Source organism: Microcaecilia unicolor, chromosome 3 (genome assembly GCF_901765095.1).
Source record: "Microcaecilia unicolor chromosome 3, aMicUni1.1, whole genome shotgun sequence".
NCBI lineage: Eukaryota > Metazoa > Chordata > Amphibia > Gymnophiona > Siphonopidae > Microcaecilia > Microcaecilia unicolor.
In genome coordinates this window covers 506,349,263-506,370,063 of record NC_044033.1, presented here as the reverse complement: position 1 = coordinate 506,370,063, position 20,801 = coordinate 506,349,263, and the positions used below count along the sequence as shown (strand labels likewise).

The window sequence follows — 20,801 nt, the reverse complement described above, 5'->3', positions numbered from 1 at the left end:
ACTGTGCTCCAATAGAATGAGAGTTTAATTTTAATTGCTTTGAATTTCAATATATTCCATCTTTATAACAACAGACTTCCCAAGGCAGATTACAACAGTTAAAATGAACCCACCAGGAAACGGGTGGCCATATATTACTGCTGTTTCTACCAGCTACAATAATTTTTAAGCTGTTGTTAGTGACATTCAGTTTTTATGTCATGATATTTATATCTAGATTTCAAACAAATAAAAAAACTTGTCAAATAGGCACTGCCTAGCCAGCTTTAGACTTTTTACAGACGGACCACGCATAGGCAGTCCTTTATTTTTAGTCATCATCTTTTTGCTATTGTTTTCTATAGCGTTTACTATCGTTTGGGGTGAAGACAAGCTCCGCCCACTGGCTTCAGGCCAGGCCCCTGGGCTAGACAGGCACATACCATTCCAACCTTCTTGGGCGAGACGCGTTGTGACGTTTTAGGTCAGGTCGCGCGAGGAACTGTTCTCTTTTCCTGCTGTCACTCAGAAAAAAACGTCCAACCGGACAAAAGTTCTGGGTTCCTATCGGGAACAGGATTCCACGAGCGTGATTGGACGAGCAGCCGGAGAAAGAGGAGCGTCAGCCGTGTCGTGTGTCCAGTTAGCGCCGCGACTCCCGCGAGCCCGGTTGAGTTGGCCGTTGGTCGGGAGAGGCCTCGCTGCGGATTGGGTGGATTAGGACTAAGTGAAGGGGCCCACGCGCCGGCGCCGCCTCCTCCTTGGCTCACGGGCCACCACCATGGCTTGCGGTGCCACCTTGAAAAGGACTCTCGAGTTCGACCCGTTGCTGAGCCAGGCGTCCCCCAAGCGCCGGAGATGCGCGCCCCTGTCCGCACCTAGCGCTGGCTTCCCCCCGCAGAATAGCTTTCGTCTGGAGCCCTCGCGGCTCGCAGCCGGTGGGTAGCGGGAGATAATGGATGGGATTGTGCGGAATGGCTTCTCCTCCCCTGCTCCACCTGCATGGAAATGTGTTGGAGCGCCAGGTTGTGACTCTGTTGCTTAGCTAGTGTCGAAAGAATGAGGCAGGGACTAAGATTGGGCGCTTTATTTGTGACCTTTTGGCTTAAGTTTTATTTTTGTTTACCTTAGAAATTGGCCTGGCGGCTTAGAGCAGTGCTTCTCAACCCAGTGGGGCCTGCCAATCTGGTTGTCAGGGTGTCAACAATCTAATGTGTATAAGATAGATTTGCATGCATCAACTGCTTGGTATGCAAATTTCTTATGCCTATTCATTTAATACAATTCTGTATTCATAGTACCCAAATATAAATGCCGTTTGAGCTCTACTGTTATAGAATAGTGGCACATGTAGAAACTTAGAAACATGACTGCAGATAAAGGCCAACTGGCCCATCCAGACTTCCCAACCTCTCTAACCACAAACTTCCTTCTCCTAAGGGATCCCGTGCTTTCTTAAATTCCGATACAGTCCTCGTCTCCACGACCTCCATTGGGAGGCCGTTCCACGCTTCCACCACCCAGTCTGTGAACGAATACTTTCTTAGATTCCATTTAAGCCTATCTCCTCGTAACTTCATCGTATGCCCACTCATTCCAGAATTTTCCTTCATTTGAAAAAGGCTCACTTCTTGTGCATTAATGCCCCTAAGATATTTAAATGCCTACTCTTATCTCCTCTCTCCCACTGTACATGTCAAGGTTCCTGAGCCTGTTCCAATATGTTTTATGATCAAGACCGCTTACCAGGTTTGAAGCTGCCCTCTGGACCGACTCCATCCTGTTTATATCCTTCCGTAGGTGTGGTTTCCAGAATTGCACACAGTACTCTAAATGGGGCCTTTCCAAAGACTTACAAGGGAACTATCACCTCTTTGTTCTTGCTGGTCATCCCTCTCCTTATGCACCCAAGCATCCTGACTGACTCGCTTTTTCAGCCTGTTTGGAAACTTTATGTGTGATGACCTTAATTACCCCCAAGTCTCGCCCTGCCTTTGTACACAGAAGCACTTCACCCCCTATATTGTACCGTTCACTTGGATTCTTGTGACCCAAGCGCATGACCTTGCATTTTTTATCATTAAATCTCAGTTGCCAAATATTGGACCGTTCCTCAAGTTTCGCTAGGTCATCCACACCTTCCAGGGTGTCCACCCTGTTGCAGAGTTTGGTATCATCCGCAAAGAGACAAACCTTTTCAGACAGCTCTTCCACAATATCACTCACAAAGGTGTTAAAAAGAGCCGGTCCTAGGACCGATCCTTGCAGCACTCCACTGATAACATTCTCAGAGCAAGCTCCATTTACCACTACCTTCTGTCTCCTTATGTTCAACCAGTTTTTAACCCAGTCAGTTACTCTAGTCCCATACCAAGAGTACTCAGTTTATTTATGAGTCGCCTGTGTAGACCTGTGTCGAAGACTTTGCTGAAATCTAAGTACAGTACATCTAGCGTGCTCCTCCCACGTGCTACTGTTTAGTCACTCAGTCAAAGAAATCTGAGATTCGTCTGGCATGACCTGCCTGTAGTGAAGCCATGATGCCTCGGGTCCTGCAGGCCATTCAATTCGAGAAACCTCACAATCCTCTGCTTTAGAAGCATTTCCATTAGTTTGCTCACCACCAAGGTCAGACTGACAGATCTGTAATTCCCAACGTTTTTACTTCCACTCTTGTGTAAGGGGACCACATCCGCCCTTCTCCAGTCCTCCGGGACCACTCTAGACTCTATGGAAGCATTGAAGAGGTCAGTCAGCAGAGCCGCCAGAACTTCTCAGAGTTCCTTGAGCACTCTTGAATGTGTCCTATCAGGCACCATCACAACATGCATATGTGTAACATTCTTTTATGTTGTTTATATTTTTCCTTTGTCCACCATGGTGATCTGCATTTCATCTTTTGCACCTGTTGATGGCATTTTCTTGGCGTTTGCCTTACTTGACCACTCTGCCCTCAGCTGGCAGTGTTCCTGTTATCATTATTATCACTGTGATTGTTGTATCAGGGACCAAACACAGTGCTCTATCTTCAGAGTGGTTTTTAGTGACCCCTGAGCAAGTGGGTTGTCTGCTTAAACATGGCCCTACAATAGGTTGGGTCTCATCCTGGTGCCCTAATAAAAGACTTTTGTGCTTTGCAACTTCTCGTGTGGAAGTCATTGTGTCAACCTCTGTTCCTTGGCGTCTAGTGGATTTTTGCCAGACAGTTCCTATATTTTTGTCACATCCCCCCCCCCTTCCCTAAATAAATTAGGAAACAGCAGCACCCTGCCTGAGGAAATTCTGGGTTCCACTCTACTGCAGTGGTGCTCAACCCAGTCCTCAGGGCACACTCGACCAGGTTTTCAGGATATCCACAATGGGGGGCAGTTCAGTATAGGGTGCTGAAAGGCTGGGCTTTAAGTGCTATTTTGTAACTGCATGTGGATGTCCAGATGCCATTATAGAATAAAGTGGCACTTATGCCAGCATTTAGGCTTGACCACTTAAGTCTGGTTAGTGGCAAGTGTAATTGTGCATGCCTAAATGTTGCATTTTAGCATTTAACATACAGCATTCTGTAAACTACATTTGTAAACATGGGACCTGCCCATTCACCGCCCATGTATATGTCCCCCTGCAAATAGGCGCCGAGTCTTAAGACTAGTGCTTAGTGCACATGGAACACATACTCACTTGAAAAGAGAAATAGTTGCAGATGGTTTCAGGCTAAGCGTTTTTATTGTAAAATAAAATTTGCATAGTATAATACTCTTGTGCAGGAGGCTAATCAATGGTATGTTCTTCAGCAAGAAAGTGTGGGGGAGAATGACAGTGTTGGCTAAGCATGAACATACAATTTGGCAAGATTATGAATGTTGTCCATTACAATATGTGTACAAATAAAAATAAGAGTGCAACAGTTAGGACTATTTAAAACATTACAATGTCCACAGTGGGATGCAAGAAGATAATCAAGTGCCATACAATTATAGGAGGTAATTAACGTATTAACAAATCTGATCACAGGATACAAAATAAGGAAATACAAAACAGTAAACTAGTGGGAAATAACAGAACTAGGAGAAAGATAATACAAAAAAATAGAAAACTAGGAAAAAGTCCATAAGGTTTTGTAAATATAGATAGCAAGAAAGCTGCCAAGTCTGTGTCTTTTTAAAAACTTTGCTTCTGATGGGCTGACAGTTCAGGAGACAGATGCATCATCAGGGATCAGCGTTTGTTCTGGTATTGCAGATCAGCAAGCTGTACACAGTTGCAAGGGAGAACATGGTATACAGAGGAGGGAGTTCACATTGGATGTATCATGCTGCTTCAGCAAAGCTTCAACTAATAGTAAATAAAAGTATGATTCAAAACAATACAGCAATTAAACAGAGTAGGGCCATATGCTTTACACAGTTCTAGTTATATTTAATACAGAATAAAATACATTTTGAACAGTGCAATTTAGTGAAAATAAAGTTCCTAAGAAAACTAATTAATAGCTTGCATAATAAATAAGATTAGGTCACCATGTAATCAAGGAAGGCGCACTGTTTCTCCATTGATACAAAACAAGGCACAGAAAGGACACAGAGTGAGAAAAGTTTAATATTCCATCTGTTTACAGTTAACATCTGAACGGTAAATATGCTAGGTAGAAACATCTATCTTGTTGCTAAAATAATAAAGTACACAAGGAACTCAAGTTAGGGGAAAATTCATTTCAATTAACCTAAAACAATAAATTGAGAAAGGGGGGGTCATTTAGATAATGGTCCCAGATAGGAAATCTAATGACCTATCTCATATATGGTGAAAGGGAAAACAAGGTAAACAGATTAGGGCAAACTAGGCAGTTGCCTAGAAAAGCACTGTCCCTTTTTCTTGAGCAGCACAAAACCTGTTCATGTAAGGTACAGAAAAAAAATCTTGACTTCTGAAGTTAAACATTCATCTAGATTCACTGTTCCTGGGATACAGAACACACGTATATATTTGTAAAAGTGTGCAACATGTAGATATAAGAGAGGATACAGGCATGAGCCTATCAATAAATCTCACAGTTAATGTAAAAGTTATCTTTGTAGAAAACATACTATATAGGATCAGAAAAGTTAATAACAAGCTTTGAACCCAATCTAATAAAATTGAGCTGTAAAAAAGTACCAATCCTAGTGAAATAGACAAAGGTGCATCCTTGACTGACCTTTACAAGATTCACATAGATCAGGCAAGAAATATAGCACACAAGTCTCTGCAATCAAGATGGGGCAAAGATAGCCTCCAGGTAAAAGTAATTTTTAAAGGAAAAGTATACCTTGGAGGAAGACCCTAATTCTGTACTGAATGTGTAAAAAGTACACTTTAGCTGTAACTAATGTGCTAAAAATGGTGATGAGACAGAATCTAAGTAGCTAACCTGGTTATTAGGGAAATCATAAAAGAAATATTTTGTTACATTGTTTAGACAACTAATATGTATTCAGGAGAGAAACTATCTGTATGTACTGATTGTACTACCCACAAAATTAAGAAATTCAAAAATGGTCACATAATGATTGTATATAAGAGGTAACACAAACACCCACAAACAAACAAAAGACAAAGACCTAAGAGGCATTAGATCAGATCAGTCTATGAATTCAGAACTGGACTTAACCTTATGTATGATATCCAAGTGGATTACCAAAACAATGTCCTAGGGCAAGAAGTACTTATGTGCACAAATGCACATTGCACAGCCATTCCAGAAGTAAAAAAAAGTCACAAGCAATACTGTTTAAAGGCTCCGTGGAGATTTTTTTTTTTCTGCAGTTAATAAAAAAAGTCTCAGTGGCGTGCATATAATAAAAAATTAAAAGGATGGCTATGTATGAATAAAACCCTGATTCCATAAGAAGCCTAAATTTATAATTCAAATTCTGAAAAAGGAAAAAAGATAATAAAAAATTAATTAACAAAGATCCACTATTCTGGCTATGTCAGTCTTGGGATACACATGCACATGTTTAAAACCACACCATTTCTTTCAACAATAGTATGTAAAATCCCTGTGAACAAAGAATAAAACAAGCAGTACAAGTTTGGTGACTGAGCAACAAATCATTCAATTGTTTCCCCTTAGTCTTTCCTAAAATACCTCTATCTGTTTATAGTAGAATACCAGATGCCTCTGAACAAACAGAGGAAGGTAAAACGAAATAATACATTTTAAGAAGGTATAGTTACCAGTTAAAGGTACAAACCTGCCTGACAAAGAGGCAACAATAAATACAGAATGAGCTGAAAACAGCATGAACTTTTCTGGTTCCTAGTTCTGGTGGTATTAACACTTCATTTTAACATTTAAATGTCAGGGCTTCAAAAAATTTCTGTATTTCCAGATGTATCCAGAGCTACCTAACTGAAGTGCAGGGCTTTTTTTTTTTTAAACCCTGAAGTCTCAGGTTGTAGCTTTGGGTGAAACCTTTTTTTCTTAAATTTCCATGTAAATGTCTTCTTGTATTTTAGGGGAAATAATTTATTTTGGGATTAATTGCAACTGGAGCAATTTCTGAAGGGACACGAGAAATAGATTCTGCATCTTTGAGTTTGAGATAATACGGATCTAGTTTTTTTAGTTCTTACTCATGCTTGTCTTAGTGGTTTCATGATTGGTAAAATTGCCTTTTTTGATGTGGGTTGTGAATTTTGTTAGAATTATTTGCTGTGATAATTTTTTTTTCTTTTCTTTGATTTCCAATCCTGTATTGTGTCGCTTTGACATAGTTTAAAATCCATAGTTAAAAAAAAAAGCATGGTTTACAGTGCAACAAATCTATGTGGATTTATTAGCATCTCGGTTTGAAGCCTTATCATAAGCTGGCTAATCTTTGAGCAGGGAAGGGTGGGGAGAGTGGGAGGACGAGAGGGGGTATTTTTGATCAAGGGTATAGAGAGGGTTTAGGTTAATAAGGAATTGTTACAGTTAATATATTATTGATTCTGTACCTTTTGGAAATGCCTACTTTTTGTTGCCAGGTCTTTGAAGCATCCATGAGATTCTGGCTTTGTGTACTACTACTTAACATTTCTAGAGCGCTACTAGGGTTACGCAGCGCTGTACAAATTAACAAGGAAGGACGGTCCTTGCTCAAAGGAGCTTACAATCTAAAGGACGAAATGTCAAGTTGGGGCAGTCTAGATTTCCTGAGTAGAGGTGTAGTGGTTAGGTGCCGAAGGCGATATTGAAGAGGTGGGCTTTGAGCAATGATTTGAAGATGGGCAGGGAGGGGGCCTGGCGTATGGGCTCAGGGAGTTTGTTCCACGCATGGGGTGAGGCGAGGCAGAAAGGGCGGAGCCTGGAGTTGGCGGTGGTGGAGAAGGGTACTGAAAGGAGGGATTTGTCTTGAGAGCGGAGGTTACGGGTAGGAACGTAAGGGGAGATGAGGGTTGAGAGGTAAGGAGGGGCTGCAGATCGAGTGAATTTGTAGGTTAGTAGCAGAAGCTTGAACTGTATGCGGTACCTGATTGGAAGCGAGTGAAGTGACTTGAGGAGAGGGGTGATATGAGTATATCGGTCCAGGCGGAAGATAAGACGTGCAGCAGAGTTCTGAACGGACTGAAGGGGGGATAGATGGCTAAGTGGGAGACCAGTGAGGAGTAGGTTGCAGTAGTCAAGGCGAGAGGTAATGAGAGAGTGGATGAGAGTTCGGGTGGTGTGCTCAGAGAGGAAAGGGCGAATTTTGCTAATGTTATAGAGGAAGAAGCGACAGGTCTTGGCTATCTGCTGGATATGCGCAGAGAAGGAGAGGGAGGAGTCGAAGATAACACCGAGGTTGCGGGCAGATGAGACGGGGACGATGAGGGTGTTATCAACTGAGATTGAGAGTGGAGGGAGAGAAGAAGTGGGTTTGGATGGGAAGACAAGAAGTTCGGTCTTGGCCATGTTCAGTTTCAGGTGGTGGGTGGACATCCAGGCAGCAATGTCGGATAAGCAGGCCGATACTTTGGCCTGGGTTTCCGCAGTGATGTCTGGTGTGGAGAGATAAAGCTGGGTGTCGAGAGCATACAGATGATAGTGGAAGCCATGAGATGAGATCAGGGAGCACAGGGAAGAGGTGTAGATTGAAAAAAGAAGGGTCCAAGGACAGATCCCTGAGGGACTCCAACAGAGAGCGGGATAGGGGTGGAGGACGAACCATGAGAGTGAACTCTGAAGGTACGATGGGAGAGATGAGAAGAGAACCAGGAGAGGACGGAGCCCTGGAACCCAAAAGAGGACAGTGTGTTGAGAAGTAGGTTGTGATTGACAGTGTCAAAAGCGGCAGGTAGGTCAAGGAGGATGAGGATGGAGTAATGAAGTTTGGATTTGGCGAGGAACAGGTCATTGCAGATTTTAGATAGTGCCGTTTCTGTCGAGTGTAGTGGGCGAAAGTCAGATTGAAGCGGATTGAGGATGGCATGAGAGGAGAGAAAATCAAGGCAACGGCTGTGAACAGCGCGTTCAAGTAATTTGGGGAGGAAGGATAGGAGTGAAATGGGGCGGTAGTTAGAGGGACAGGTAGGGTCAAGCTTTCTCAGGAGTAGCCCCCACACTCTGGAACTTACTCCCAGAGGGGCTACAGCTAACTTGAGACGACCTCTACTTCAGGAAGCAGGTGAAAGCCTGGCTCTTCTCCCAAGCCTTTAATACAAGCGGTGACTGACTATACACTCACTCCGTACCTGGACTATTTTGCTGCACACCCTTCGTATCTTGAGTTTACCTACCCATCTACTACTACTACTATTTAGCATTTCTATAGCGCTACAAGGCATACGCAGTGCTGCACAAACATAGAAGAAAGACAGTCCCTGCTCAGAGAGCTTACAATCTAATAGATAAAAAATAAATAAAGTAATCAAATCAATTAATGTGAACGGGAAGGAAGAGAGGAGGGTAGGTGGAGGCGAGTGGTTACAAGTGGTTATCCCAATCTTCAAAGAAATTACTTTTCTCCACGACCAAGAGTGCTACTGTTTTAAACCCAATCCTTTAAAGATTTATTTTTATTAACTTATTATTTGTTTCTTTCTTTTATGTTTGGCAGGTCTGGGCCTCATGAATGTTGCGATACCACATGGTCGCACCAGGATGCTCACAGACTGTGTGAAACCAAACAAATTTATGTAAAACAGATGTACACATATTCTAAGAAAACGTTCACTTGACTCAAAGCTAGCAGTTTTTAGGCTGGCAAAATATTTTATACTTTGTATCACTTAATCCTTAATTTATGTTTCTGAAAATACTTTAAATAATTCTGCTCTTTTTTTGTAATTTTTTATAAGGTCGTTTTTGATTCTCTTATTCCTTTTTGCTTTTTAGAGCAAATTCTGTACAACATAAAGCAAGAGCATAAGCGCATTCAGAAGAGGAAACATTTGGAAAATACTTTCCAGCAGACAGACCCTTGCTGTTTAAATGACTCACAGTCACACACTTTTCTTCTTGATGGACCAACTATACCAGGTAATGAACTTTGTCAGAATGTCACTTGAGTACATGAAGAGGGCACATGATCTCCTTAAGGAGTTGACCCAAAAACACCTTCTGTGTTCTGTCTTCAGTGAAGTTGAAGTGTAGTGGGGGAGGAGAGATACCTTTCGATGTCTATCACAGCCCCTTTTATGGCTTTTTTTTTTTTTTTCACTAAAGCTGCTTGATCATTCTGTGCCTAAGGGAAAAAAAAGCACAGTAAATTTTGCCTTTAATGCACCACTGTAGGGCATTGGCAGAAGTGCATAGATTTAGCAGTGTCCCGCAGTGGGTTGAGTCCTGCTTCCACTATTCATGTGATGGTAGGGTATGAGACACCTTTTTGGAGCACCTACTATAATGCTGGATCTGTGTGTGAACACAAAATATATAGATGTATATGTTCTTATGAGTAGGTGAAGCACTGAGGAGCACGCATGGCATCCAAAAAAAATCTTAAAAATAGGAAGGCTCTGCTACAGACTAGAGAATAAGGGCCACGTGGCTTCTGACCGCAGAAGGATGGCGGTAAAGGTGAGGTTCATGATGTGTCCGGGAACTTCAGAGGGTGTTACCAAAGCGTATCTGCGCATGCTGTTAGAGGAGATGAAAGCAGAGATCTCCTCCTCAAAGATGCATGTTTGAAATGTGGTCCAGGAGCTCAAATCTGATTTGGCTGATATGGGAGGCCGGCTCGACGTTGTGGAAAGCCTCATGGACATTTGTGAAGAAGGGGTGTCAGTTGTACAATCGAGTTCAGAGGAACTGAGAACTGAATACTTAAAATTGGCCAAAAAAGTGGAAGACATGGAAAATCACGCCCATTGTAATAACTTAAGGGTGCACAGAGTTCTGAGACAGAAATAGGAATGTGGCAGAGGTGATCAAGTAGCTGGTGTCATGGCGCCTGCAGGATGATGTGTTTGATCTACCAATAAAGTGAGCACATAGGTTGCTGGGGCCCCAACCAACAGACAGACCTAGAGATATAATCTGTTTTCAATGATTTGTAGATACAGACATTCGTCTGCAAAGCCCAGGATGTGGGACAGGTGCAATGGAATGCGCTGCAGATTGAATTGTACCAAGATCTTGCCTATAGTAAGCTTCAGAAGTGCAGAACCTTCAAGGACATTATAAGAGCGATGGCACAGCAGAACTGGCACTATTGGTGGACTTTTCCATGTGGCCTTTTGGTTACCATAAATGGTATGCATAAAAAGTAATAACGCTGGAAGAGGCGCATGATCTGAGAAGTGCCACAGCCGGAAGAATCTGGTCCTGCCCTAATGGATGTGTGTGAGAGGCTGGTGGAATTTTGCTGGCAGAAAGTGGATAGAGGGAGCAAGCTGCTAGCGCTCCAACCAGCCCAGAAAGTGCCCTTAGGGCCTGGATGAGACTGTTAATTTAGACTGTGGGAAGTGTTTGATTACTGAGTAGAGATTACATGGGGAATGACTGTGAAAGTGGGGTGTGTGTTTGTGAGGTAAGGTGGGTGATGGATTTGGGTATTTGCGCAGGGATGTGTGTGGAAGTGTTTGGGGGATTTGTGAGAAGGGCTGTATGTGTGTAGCATGGATGGATGGAGAGACTGGCTTTTTATATAGGGGAAGGTTGCTCGGGGATGGTTGGTGGGAAAGCTGGAGTTGTATATGGCTACTTGTGGAGACTGCTTCCTTTGTTTGAATAGTGGGAAACTTTTTTTTTTTCTCCTAAGCAGGCCTATTTATTCTCACGTGTAGGTAACGCGATCCCACGTTGCCCGGTCTGTAGCTTGTAACAAGCTTTTAAGAGCTTTCTGGAGCACAACACATGCTCCACCGCACATGCGCGAGTGCCTTTCTGCCCGCCGCGAGGGCGCGGTTACTGCAGTGAAGTGTGGCTGCATTTTTGTGCTGCTCTTCACAGCTCGGTCTGAAGAGCTTTTTTTGTATGCCTTTCGGTGATTTTCTATGCTGTATTCTTTAGTGCCCATGTTCGGGTTCCCCTTTTGTTCTTCCTTTATTATTTTTAGTTTCTTTTCCCGCTTTTTAAGTTTGTCCTTTGTTTTCTGCGTTACTGGGCTGTTTTTAAGGCCCTGGTCCGGTCGCGTTCTCGCTGGGGGTTTTTCTCTAGTGCCTTGCTCCTTTTTGTGCACCATCACGTCGTTTGATTTGGCTGCAGAGGTTTTTCCTTCTATGTCCATGAAAGTTCCCAGTGGCTTTAAGCGCTGTACCCGGTGCAATCAGACCATCTCTGGTAAAGACACCCATTCTTAGTGTCTTCAGTGTCTGGGTCCTGATTATAGCCCTGCTAACTGTATTCTGTGTCTTGTATGAAGAAAAGAACCCAATTAACCAGAGATGCTCAACGAGAGAATTTTGGAGCCCGGTCTGATTCCTTGGCATCAACATCGGGTGTCACACAGGCATCAGGAGCATCAGTACGTATGGCTGCTAGACCTGTAGGCGCTGGGAGCAGTGGTGCATCGAGTGGGTCGCCACCTGCTTCAATGCCGACTGCTGTACAGGGCCCCCGGGACTGACCTGTATTGGACCTGACCACAAGATGGCATGAGGATTCGACATCTTCCTTGTCGGCATCGAGGAGCCTCGATGACCGGCTTCGAGTGTAGGCTTTGATCCCCCTTGATACACAGTACTGGGAGCTCAGGGGTATTGAGGGATTCGGCACCTGAGAAGCATCGGCGTTGGGAGGACTACTCCCCCTCCATACAAGAGGTGTCAGTGCATCGGTCTCTCAGCAGCCAGGACCAGGCTCTCGTTTCGACTTCAGCGGATCTGCAGACTGTCTGTGAACTGGTGCCCCAGCCTTTCCCGATGTCGGTCTCGAGTGCATCCGGGCCTTGCTCCCTGAGCTGCTGGCTGGCTTCATGCAATGGACTGCATCAGCATCGGGGGTGCCTGCGCCTGTCTTCCCTTCCTTTGCGGCCCCACTTGGCTCTCAGCCTGCAGTGCGGCCTCCAATGTCTGGATCTGTCGTGTGCGGCCCTGGTGTCAACTGCCACCCAGGCCAGTACCCCCTCTACACTCTTTTCGGGGGCATGGTTCTTCTAGGTCGAGGCAGGTTCAGTCTCAGCTCTCCCATGAGGAGGTTTTGACTGACACGAATGAGGATCAATCATGGGAGTCGGAGGAGGATTTGTGGTACTTTTTTCGGAGGATGAGTCCTATGGTGTCTCCTTTGACCTCTCCCCTCCACAGGACAGGGAGCAGACTTTCCTTCCCCTCTTAAGGAAATGGCAGCTGCCATTCCATTTCCTTTGTAGGTGGAGGATAAACCTGCTCAAGGTCCTGGACTATGAGTATCCTAGAGAGGCTGTGACTGTACCAGTGCATGAGATCCTTCAGGATGTTCTTGTGCGGAACTGGAAGTCTGTCTGTCCCGGTATTGCCTAAGAAGATCGATACTGTGTACTGAATCCACAGTACCCTTGAATTTGATAAGCCTCAGTTGTCCCATCATTCTGTGGTTGTGGAATCCACTCTCAGAAGAGCCAGGAGTTACTAGAGACAATGCTTTGGTGCCGCCGGCAGAGAAGCTAGAACCTTGAACTCTTTTGGGAGGAAGATGTTCCAAGCCTATATGCTTGTGGCACATATACATTCATACTGGCTGTTCACGAGCGTCTACTTGTGGGACTCACAAGATGGTTGACTTGGCGGACTTCTCTCCCACCGGAGCAAGCCGAGTCGATTTGCAAGTAGGCCAAGCAGCAGAAGGTGTATTGTAAATTCTTGGCCGGGGTGCCTATGATACTTTGATGTGGCATCCAGGAGCTTTGCCCAAAGTATAGCGATACGCAGGCTCTCATGGCTGCATGACTCTGACTTGAAACCTGCGGTTCAGCAGAGCTTGGGGGATGCTTCGTGCCGGAAGGATAACCTTTGTTGGAGAGAAGGTTGAGGAGGTCACTGACCCAATCAAGGAACACACTGATATGATCTCTTCTCTCTCCCACCGGGCACCTTCTGCATCTACGTCCTCATCTAGGAGCACTTTTGGCAAGTTGAGAAGGTATACCACCTTCTCTCGCCAGCCTGCTCAGGTCCAGCACACCCGTTCCTTTTTAACAGCATGCGCAGCAGGGGATGAGCCTTTGACTGTTTCCAGTAGAGCATAGCCGCTGTCAGTGTCTGTCTCAGACAAATTGCCGGTCGGGGGGAAGCTGAAGCTTTTCCACAAAAGGTGGCCTCTTGTAACCTCCAACTGGTAGGTTCTCCAAATAGTCCAGCTCGGATATGCCCTCAGTTGGCGTCGGAAACCTCCAAATTGCACACTGAGAGGTCATTATTTCAGCTCTCAGCATGAGCAGGTTCTTGCAGAGGAACTCTCCGCCCTTCTGAAGGCCCATGTGGTAGAGCCCGTTCCACTAGGGGAACAGGGGAAGAAATTCTATTCCAGATACTTCTTTGTGCAAAAGAAGACAGGAGGGATGCGTTCTATGCTAGACCTAAGTGCCCTGAACAAATTTCTGGTCAAAGAAAAATTCAGGATGGTTTTCCTGGGCACCCTTCTCCTAGTGATTAATGAAAACGATTGGCTATGCTCTCTGGACTTAAAGGATGCATATACCCATATCCCAATACTTCTGGTGGGCTAGAAGTATCTATGGTTTCAGCTGGGAACACAGCACTTCCAGTACCATGTGTTGCCCTTTGGCCTCATGCCAGCCCCCAGGGTATTTACTAAATGTCTAGTGGTAGTCGCAGCATTGCTACACAGACTGGGAGTCCATGTCCTCCCTTATGGCTGGTGAAGAGCAAGTTAGAGGACGGTGCTCAGGAGTCCTTATGGCTGGTGAAGAGCAAGTTGGAGGACGGTGCTCAGGAGTCCATGCAGAGGACTATTTGGGTGCTCGAGCTAGTAGGGTTTGTTTTGAACAGCTCCAAGTCCCATCTACACCCTGCTCAACAATTGGAATTCATTGGAGCCCTGATTGATAGGAAGAAGATTCGAGCCTTCCTCCTGAACCCAAGAGTGGACACTCTGATCGCACTGGCTTCTCGGGTTCAAACTTCTCAGCAGGTCACAGCTCTGCAGATGTTGAGGTTACTGGGCCATATGGAGTCCACAGTCTGTGACACCCATAACACATCTTCACATGAAAACTGCCCAATGGACCCTGGCTTCTCAGTTGTGCCAAGCCACGGGAAGTCTGGAAGATGTCATCTAAGTGTCCCCGAACTCCTTCATGCAGACTTTGGGCGGGTTTGAGCAGTTATTGGTGTTCTTAAGTATTTTATTAAAATATGGCTTTAATTCCTGTGGTTTTAGGGCAGGGTAGGCACGGTGCATTGGCTTCTGTGACTCATTCCCCACAGTCTAAGAGAGTTTAGATCTCTCCTCAAATTACTGCATGTACCTATAGAAATGGACATTAGAAACTTAGGAGAATGATCAATGCTCATTCATTAAGAAATAAGACCTCCATCTTGTTCAACCTAGTTCGTTCATACAAGATGGATGTTTTGTGTATCACCGAGTCCTGGTTACTTGAATCAGACACTGTGATTGTGAATCAACTTTGTCCACCAGGTTATTTAGTATTTCAAATCCCTAGGCTGAAGTGTAGAGGGGATGGTCTTTTGATATTGGTCAAATTGGAGTCGGGATTTGTCCTAAAAGAATATTTTATTACTGATGTTACTAAATCTTTATGGCTTCATTCAAAGGATTTTATTTTTTAACTAGTAAAAAAGGCCCGTTTCTGACACAAATGAAACGGGCGCTAGCAAAGTTTTCCTTGGAGTGTGTATGTTCGAGAGAGTGTGTGTGAGAGTGACTGTGTGAGAGAGAGAGAGTGAATGTGCGAGTGTGTGTGTGTGACAGAGAGAGAGTGAGTGAAGGTGCGAGTGTGTCTGTGAGAGAGAGTGTGTGCGTGAGAATGAGACTGTGTTCGAGTGCGTATGTGAGCCACAGTGAGTGTGAGAGAGTGTGTTTCACACAGATACTGTGAGTAATTATCAAGAGGGTGTGAGAATTCCAGAAATGTCCCCCATCATGGGATGCTAATGCTGCCAGCATACTGGATCTTTTCTGTAGCTTGCCAGCAGACTTTTGTGCTTTCTTGTAGATAAATGAAGGCTTGGCCATGCCAGACTGTGTTTGCAAAAGTGCAATATGTCTGTTACAGGGTCTAATTAGTATTTCTTCCTTCCTCTGCATTGAAATCGCAGTCTCACCTCTGTGAAAGCAGCGCTGCAGGCAACAGTACGCTTCCCTTCGGGCCTCCTTCCCTCCCTGTGTCCCGCCCTCATCTGACACTACTTCCGCGAGGGCGGGATGCAAGGAGGGAATGAGGCCCGAAGGGAGGTGTTCTGCCGCCTGCAGCGCTGCTTTCACGGATGTGAGACTATGATTTCAATGCAGGGGGCCCGGTGGCGGACGGAGGGGGGGTGGAGGGAGGAGCAGTGGCTGTGGCGACCTCGGGGGGGGGGGGGGGGGGGAGGGGGTGAACGGGGGGGGCGTCCTCGGGGGGGGGGGGGCGTGGCGGCGGGGGGGGGCCCGGGGGCGGTCTTGCCCTGGGCCTGGCCCAGTCTCTCGGCGGCCCTGGGTGGAAATGGTGGTGCGTTTGGAGGAAGGGCTGAAGCTGCTCCTGCAACGTTCCAATGTCTCTCACTGCATTCGAAAACCATCTCCTGACATCAGGCAAGCAGGCTTCTACTGCGGGAGAGTGACGTCAAGAGATGGTTACGAACGTAGGTAGACACATTGGAACGTTGCAGGAGCAAATTATTATATTAGATATTTTATTTTAAACAATTTACAAATCTAATTCCAAGAATTCACTGATCGCCCCTTTTACTCCTTGGTCATCTAGCAGTCAAACCGATTCTTATATACCTAAAAAAATTTTTGCTATGTGTTTTGGCCTCCAACGCAATCTTTTTTCAAAGTCCCTCTTAGCCTTCCTTATCAGCGCTTTGCATTTGACTAGATATTCCTTATGCTGTTTCTTATTATTTTCAGTCGGTTCCTTCTTCCATTTTCTGAAGGATTTTCTTTTATCTCTGATAGCTTCCTTCACCTCACTTTTTAACCACGCCCGCTGTTGTTTGGTCTTCCGTCCTCCTTTTTTAATACGTGGAATATATTTGGCCTGGGCTTCCAGGATGGTGTTTTTGAACAACATCCACGCCTGATGTAAATTTTTGACACTCGCAGCCGCTCCTCTAAGGTTTTTTTTCATAGTTCTTCTCATTTTATCATAGTCTCCTTTTTTAAAGTTAAACACTAACGTATTTGATTTCTTATGTATACTTAACTTCAAAGCTAATATCAAATCTGATCATATTATGATCACTGATATCAAGCGGTCCTAGCACAATTACCTCCTGCACCAGATCATGCGCTCCACTAAGGACTAGGTCTAAAATTTTTCCTTCTCTCGTCGGCTCCTGTACCAGCTGCTCCATAAAGCAGTCCTTGATTTCATCAAGGAATTTTACCTTCCTAGCGCAGGGGCATAGCTACGGGTGGGCCTGGGTGGCCCCAGGCCCACCCAATCTCACCTTAGGCCCACCCAGTTTTCCCTGCTCCTCCAATCAGTGCACAGCCAGCCTTTGAGTTGTGCCATATCCCCGCGGCCGACAGGAAAGAGCAGCTCTCCAAAATGCATTCATCTTTCTTTATCTCCTTCCAACATCGCGGCACCAGGTATCGCCCCCGCCCGAGCCTTCCAATCCCCCGATCCGCCGATAGCATCAGCGAGAAAACAGTACACACGCTGCTTTAGACCTGCCCCCAGAAGCCTTTCTTTCTCCTTCAACTTCCTGTTCCCGTGTAGGCGGGAAGTTGTAGGAGAGAGAAGGGCTTCCAGGGACAGATCTAAAGCAGTTTGTACTGCTTTCTCAATGAAGCTGCCGGCGACTCAAGGGATTGGAAGACTAGGGGGAGGAGATGATACCGGGCAGCACGGGGCTGGAGGGAGAGAAAGACCTGGAAGACTCCAGTGCTGTGGCGGCAGCGGGGGGGGGGGGGGGGGGGTTGCTGGAAGGAGAGCGAGAGAGACGGGGGCGAGACCAACTGGCAAAGGGTTAAAAAAAATGAAACCACCGGGGGGGGAGAGTAAGAGAGAGATGGAAAAGGAGCAGAAGATGGTTGGGGCTAGGGGGTGTGAGGGAAGGGAGAGGGAGCAGAAGATGAATGAAACTAGAAGGTGTGGGTGGAGGGAGGGAGAAGAAGCAGAAGATGGATGTGGCTAGGGGTGTGGGGGGAAGGGGAACAGAGCAGAAAATGAGTGGGACTTGGTGATTGAATGGGAAAGGAAGACGACAAGAGGAAAGAGAAGAAATGGAAAAGAATTTAGAAGACTGACACATGGAAAGTGGAAGAAAGCGGGACCAGCCCAATCAGAAAAATAAAGTGCTCAGACAACAAAGGTAGAAAAAATATATATATATTTTTATGTAATATTTTTTTTAAAGATTGAGATGTGCCTGCTTTGTGAAATGTACATTTTGTAAAAAAAAAAAAAAAAATGTTTAGTTTTGTACTTTGCAGAGTACAGGAGAAAAATAAATAATATCTGTTATTGCCCTGCTTTTAGAGACTGGTTTTCTTGGGTGGAGAGAAGCGGGGTCTCCATTTCAGTTTTTGTCTGAATGGTGTTTTTTTTGTGGGTGTGAGTGTAATGGTGGTGGTGGGCTCTTCACTGCCTAGGAGAAAAAAAGGTATATTTCATCTTTTTTCCCTAGGCAGTGAAAAACCCACCCCCACCAATAATGTTGGGTTTTGGAGTGGAGATGGTCTCTGCAGTGCCCAGGTTTAAAATAAAAAAAAAATAAAAAATTTATATTTAATGTAGGCAGGTTCCCGGGTGGGGGTGGCCTCTGCAGTGCCCAGGGCATTTAAAAAAAAGGTTTTCTATTTAATGCTGGTGTGCTTCAGGGGGGGGGGGGAAGGGGGAGGCTGCCACGGAGTCAGCTTCAGAACGTTGGAGGTGCGAATTATTATATTAGATTTGTACAGCTCGTCTTTTATGTTAAAATATGAATGACTATCAAACTAAGATATCAAAAGATGTGACTTAAAAATTGTAAATTCAATTGTTCAAAGGCACTACACCTGCATCATCACCACCACTGAAAAAAGAGCAGCCACTATTTACCCTAAGACAAGTTGGAATGATCTTCGAACGTTTGCTTAAAGAACGTGAAGAGAGAGTCCGTGAAGAGTATGAAGAAATTTTGACTACAAAACTTGCAGGTATGCTATGCCGTTAAAACCAGGATATAAATTATAGTATTAGGATATATTGATGAAATATGGTAACCTAAATTGCTTTTCTAAGTTGAAGTTAAGTGCACTTAAATGAATCTGGCAACTGGAGTTGTTGTTTTTGGGTGTTTTACTTTTATTCAATCCTCTCTTGCCTTCCTAGCAAGGCATTAAACATGAGAGAGGAAAAAAAAAGGAATAGAAATTTACAGTGGCAAAAACAACTCGCGATACACCCACAGTCCCACCCTAAAACCAACACAGTCGTATCTAGTATTCTGTTTTTATTAGAGGTGGGTATTTAGTGCAATATTAATGTGATTAATTTTTTTATTTTATTTTAACTACGATTAAATTTTATCATGATCAAACTTTTTAACTGCTGTCTGGTGTCCAGCATTGCTTTCTCTCCCCTGCATATCCTATTTCACCTTTCCTTAATGTAGCAGAGGGAAGGCATCAGTTGCATGTAGCATGTGGGAATCTCTGTTAGAGACTTTATGAAGAGCCAGATAAATGTTAAGATACATGCTGGGGGTGTGTGTGTGTGTGTGTGTGCTGAACCTGTATGCTGGGGGGAGTCGGAAGTAGGAGAGGAGAGAAAAGGGGGTCTGTGTTTCAGGAATAATAGATTTAGCAGCAGAAGGAGAGACACTTGGGTGCATGTACAGGGGAAAGATGTCGCAGGAAAGGAGACAGGTACCTGTATGAGGGGAGGGAGAGCAATGTGCTGTGGGAAGGAAGTGTGTATGCAACTTTTCATTACATTCAGCATGTTTAAATAATTTCCGTTTAATGGGAATTTACTAGTACCAAGCCATCCAGCCCAGAGGTGTGACTAATCATATGATTAAAATTTTTAATACCACGATTAATTTTGATTAAAAGTTTTCATCGTTGCCCACCCCTAATTGAATAGCATGTTATTGTGAAGGATAATCAGCCAAGCTGAGCATCTGTTCAAAAAGATGTTAAAAAAAAATTGTAAAAGCATGTGCTCAAAATACATGCCATGATTAAGTGCGATTAATTGTGTGCTTTAAAATTTTTAATTTCATGGTTAATTTCGATTTTAAAATTGTAATCGCTGCCCACCCTAGTTTTTGTACATCATTTTGTTTTATGTAGCATATGGATAGTTGTCTTCCCAGGTGGAAAGTTATTGTCAAGGGAAAGTAACAAATGTTAGACAAATAGTTTTGAAGCTGAAGACTGAGAGAAGAAAAACTAAAATATGGGTTAACTTGCAAAGAGCAGCAGTTAAACTCAACTTGCAAAGAGCAGCAGTTAAACTCAAAAACAGCACTTATCCTGAAAGGCAGTGGGGTAGCTTGCATAGAGTGACAGTTGTAATTTTAGATAGATGATTAGTCCTGTGTGTCAAAGATAGAAGTTCTGTAGGAAACAAAATGCAGTATGGATTGAAATTCCATTTGTGATGGGAAACAGCGTAGTGATGGCATGAGAAAAGAACAAAAGACCAGATATGGCTAGTGTGGTTTAATGGTGATGACATCTTATTCAGAAAATGGAAAGTAGATTCTAATGAAGAAAATGGGGGATAAACCCAAACATTGTTAAGTTTAAATGTATAAAAAAGAAAAAAAAAAAAAGTATTTCTTAGCCTCAGCGCCACCATTCTGCACAAATGGGTGTTATCTTTTCCTACCAGCAGGTGGAGGTAGAGAAAACTGAATTCTGCCAGTGACATCACCAGCATAAGCAGAGATGCTCCCTAGAACAAACAAGTATTTTTCTGTACCTTCACCAGGTAGTAGGTCATTCTGACAGTGCTGCTGTCCCTGGCTTAGCTCCTCACCGTTCTGGTTGCTACCACATAGTGTGGTCGAACCTAACGGTGGCTGTTCCCAGGTCACAGTCTCAGGACTGTACCTGGTGGAACTTGACTCCGCAAACCCCCAGTTGCACTTCTTAGTGCCACTGTGTGAGGCTTTGACTCTGTTCTGCTGGACTTTGACCAAGGGTGCGGGTCCCTATCCCCCCCACCCCCTTGCCTGTTCACCCTGTTTGGGTTTGCTTTCCATGGGCTCCCCTTGCGGCTCCCAGGCTTTCCCTAAGTGCTTGCTTTAGCTGCACATATACCAAAAGAAAAAAA

The 20,801-nt window shown here is 44.5% G+C and overlaps 1 protein-coding gene across 1 annotated transcript in view; it reads left to right on the top strand.

Moving 5' to 3' along the window:
- The first annotated feature begins 431 nt into the window (after window positions 1-431).
- The window catches only part of LOC115467282 (akirin-2-like), a 43,437-nt gene continuing 23,067 nt past the window's right edge, over window positions 432-20,801 (top strand). The window contains exons 1-3 of the mRNA XM_030199109.1: window positions 432-917; window positions 9,314-9,457; window positions 18,524-18,673. Of these exons, the coding sequence (XP_030054969.1) occupies window positions 761-917; window positions 9,314-9,457; window positions 18,524-18,673 (451 nt within the window). The 5' untranslated portion in view covers window positions 432-760. The remainder of the gene's footprint in view (window positions 918-9,313; window positions 9,458-18,523; window positions 18,674-20,801) is intronic.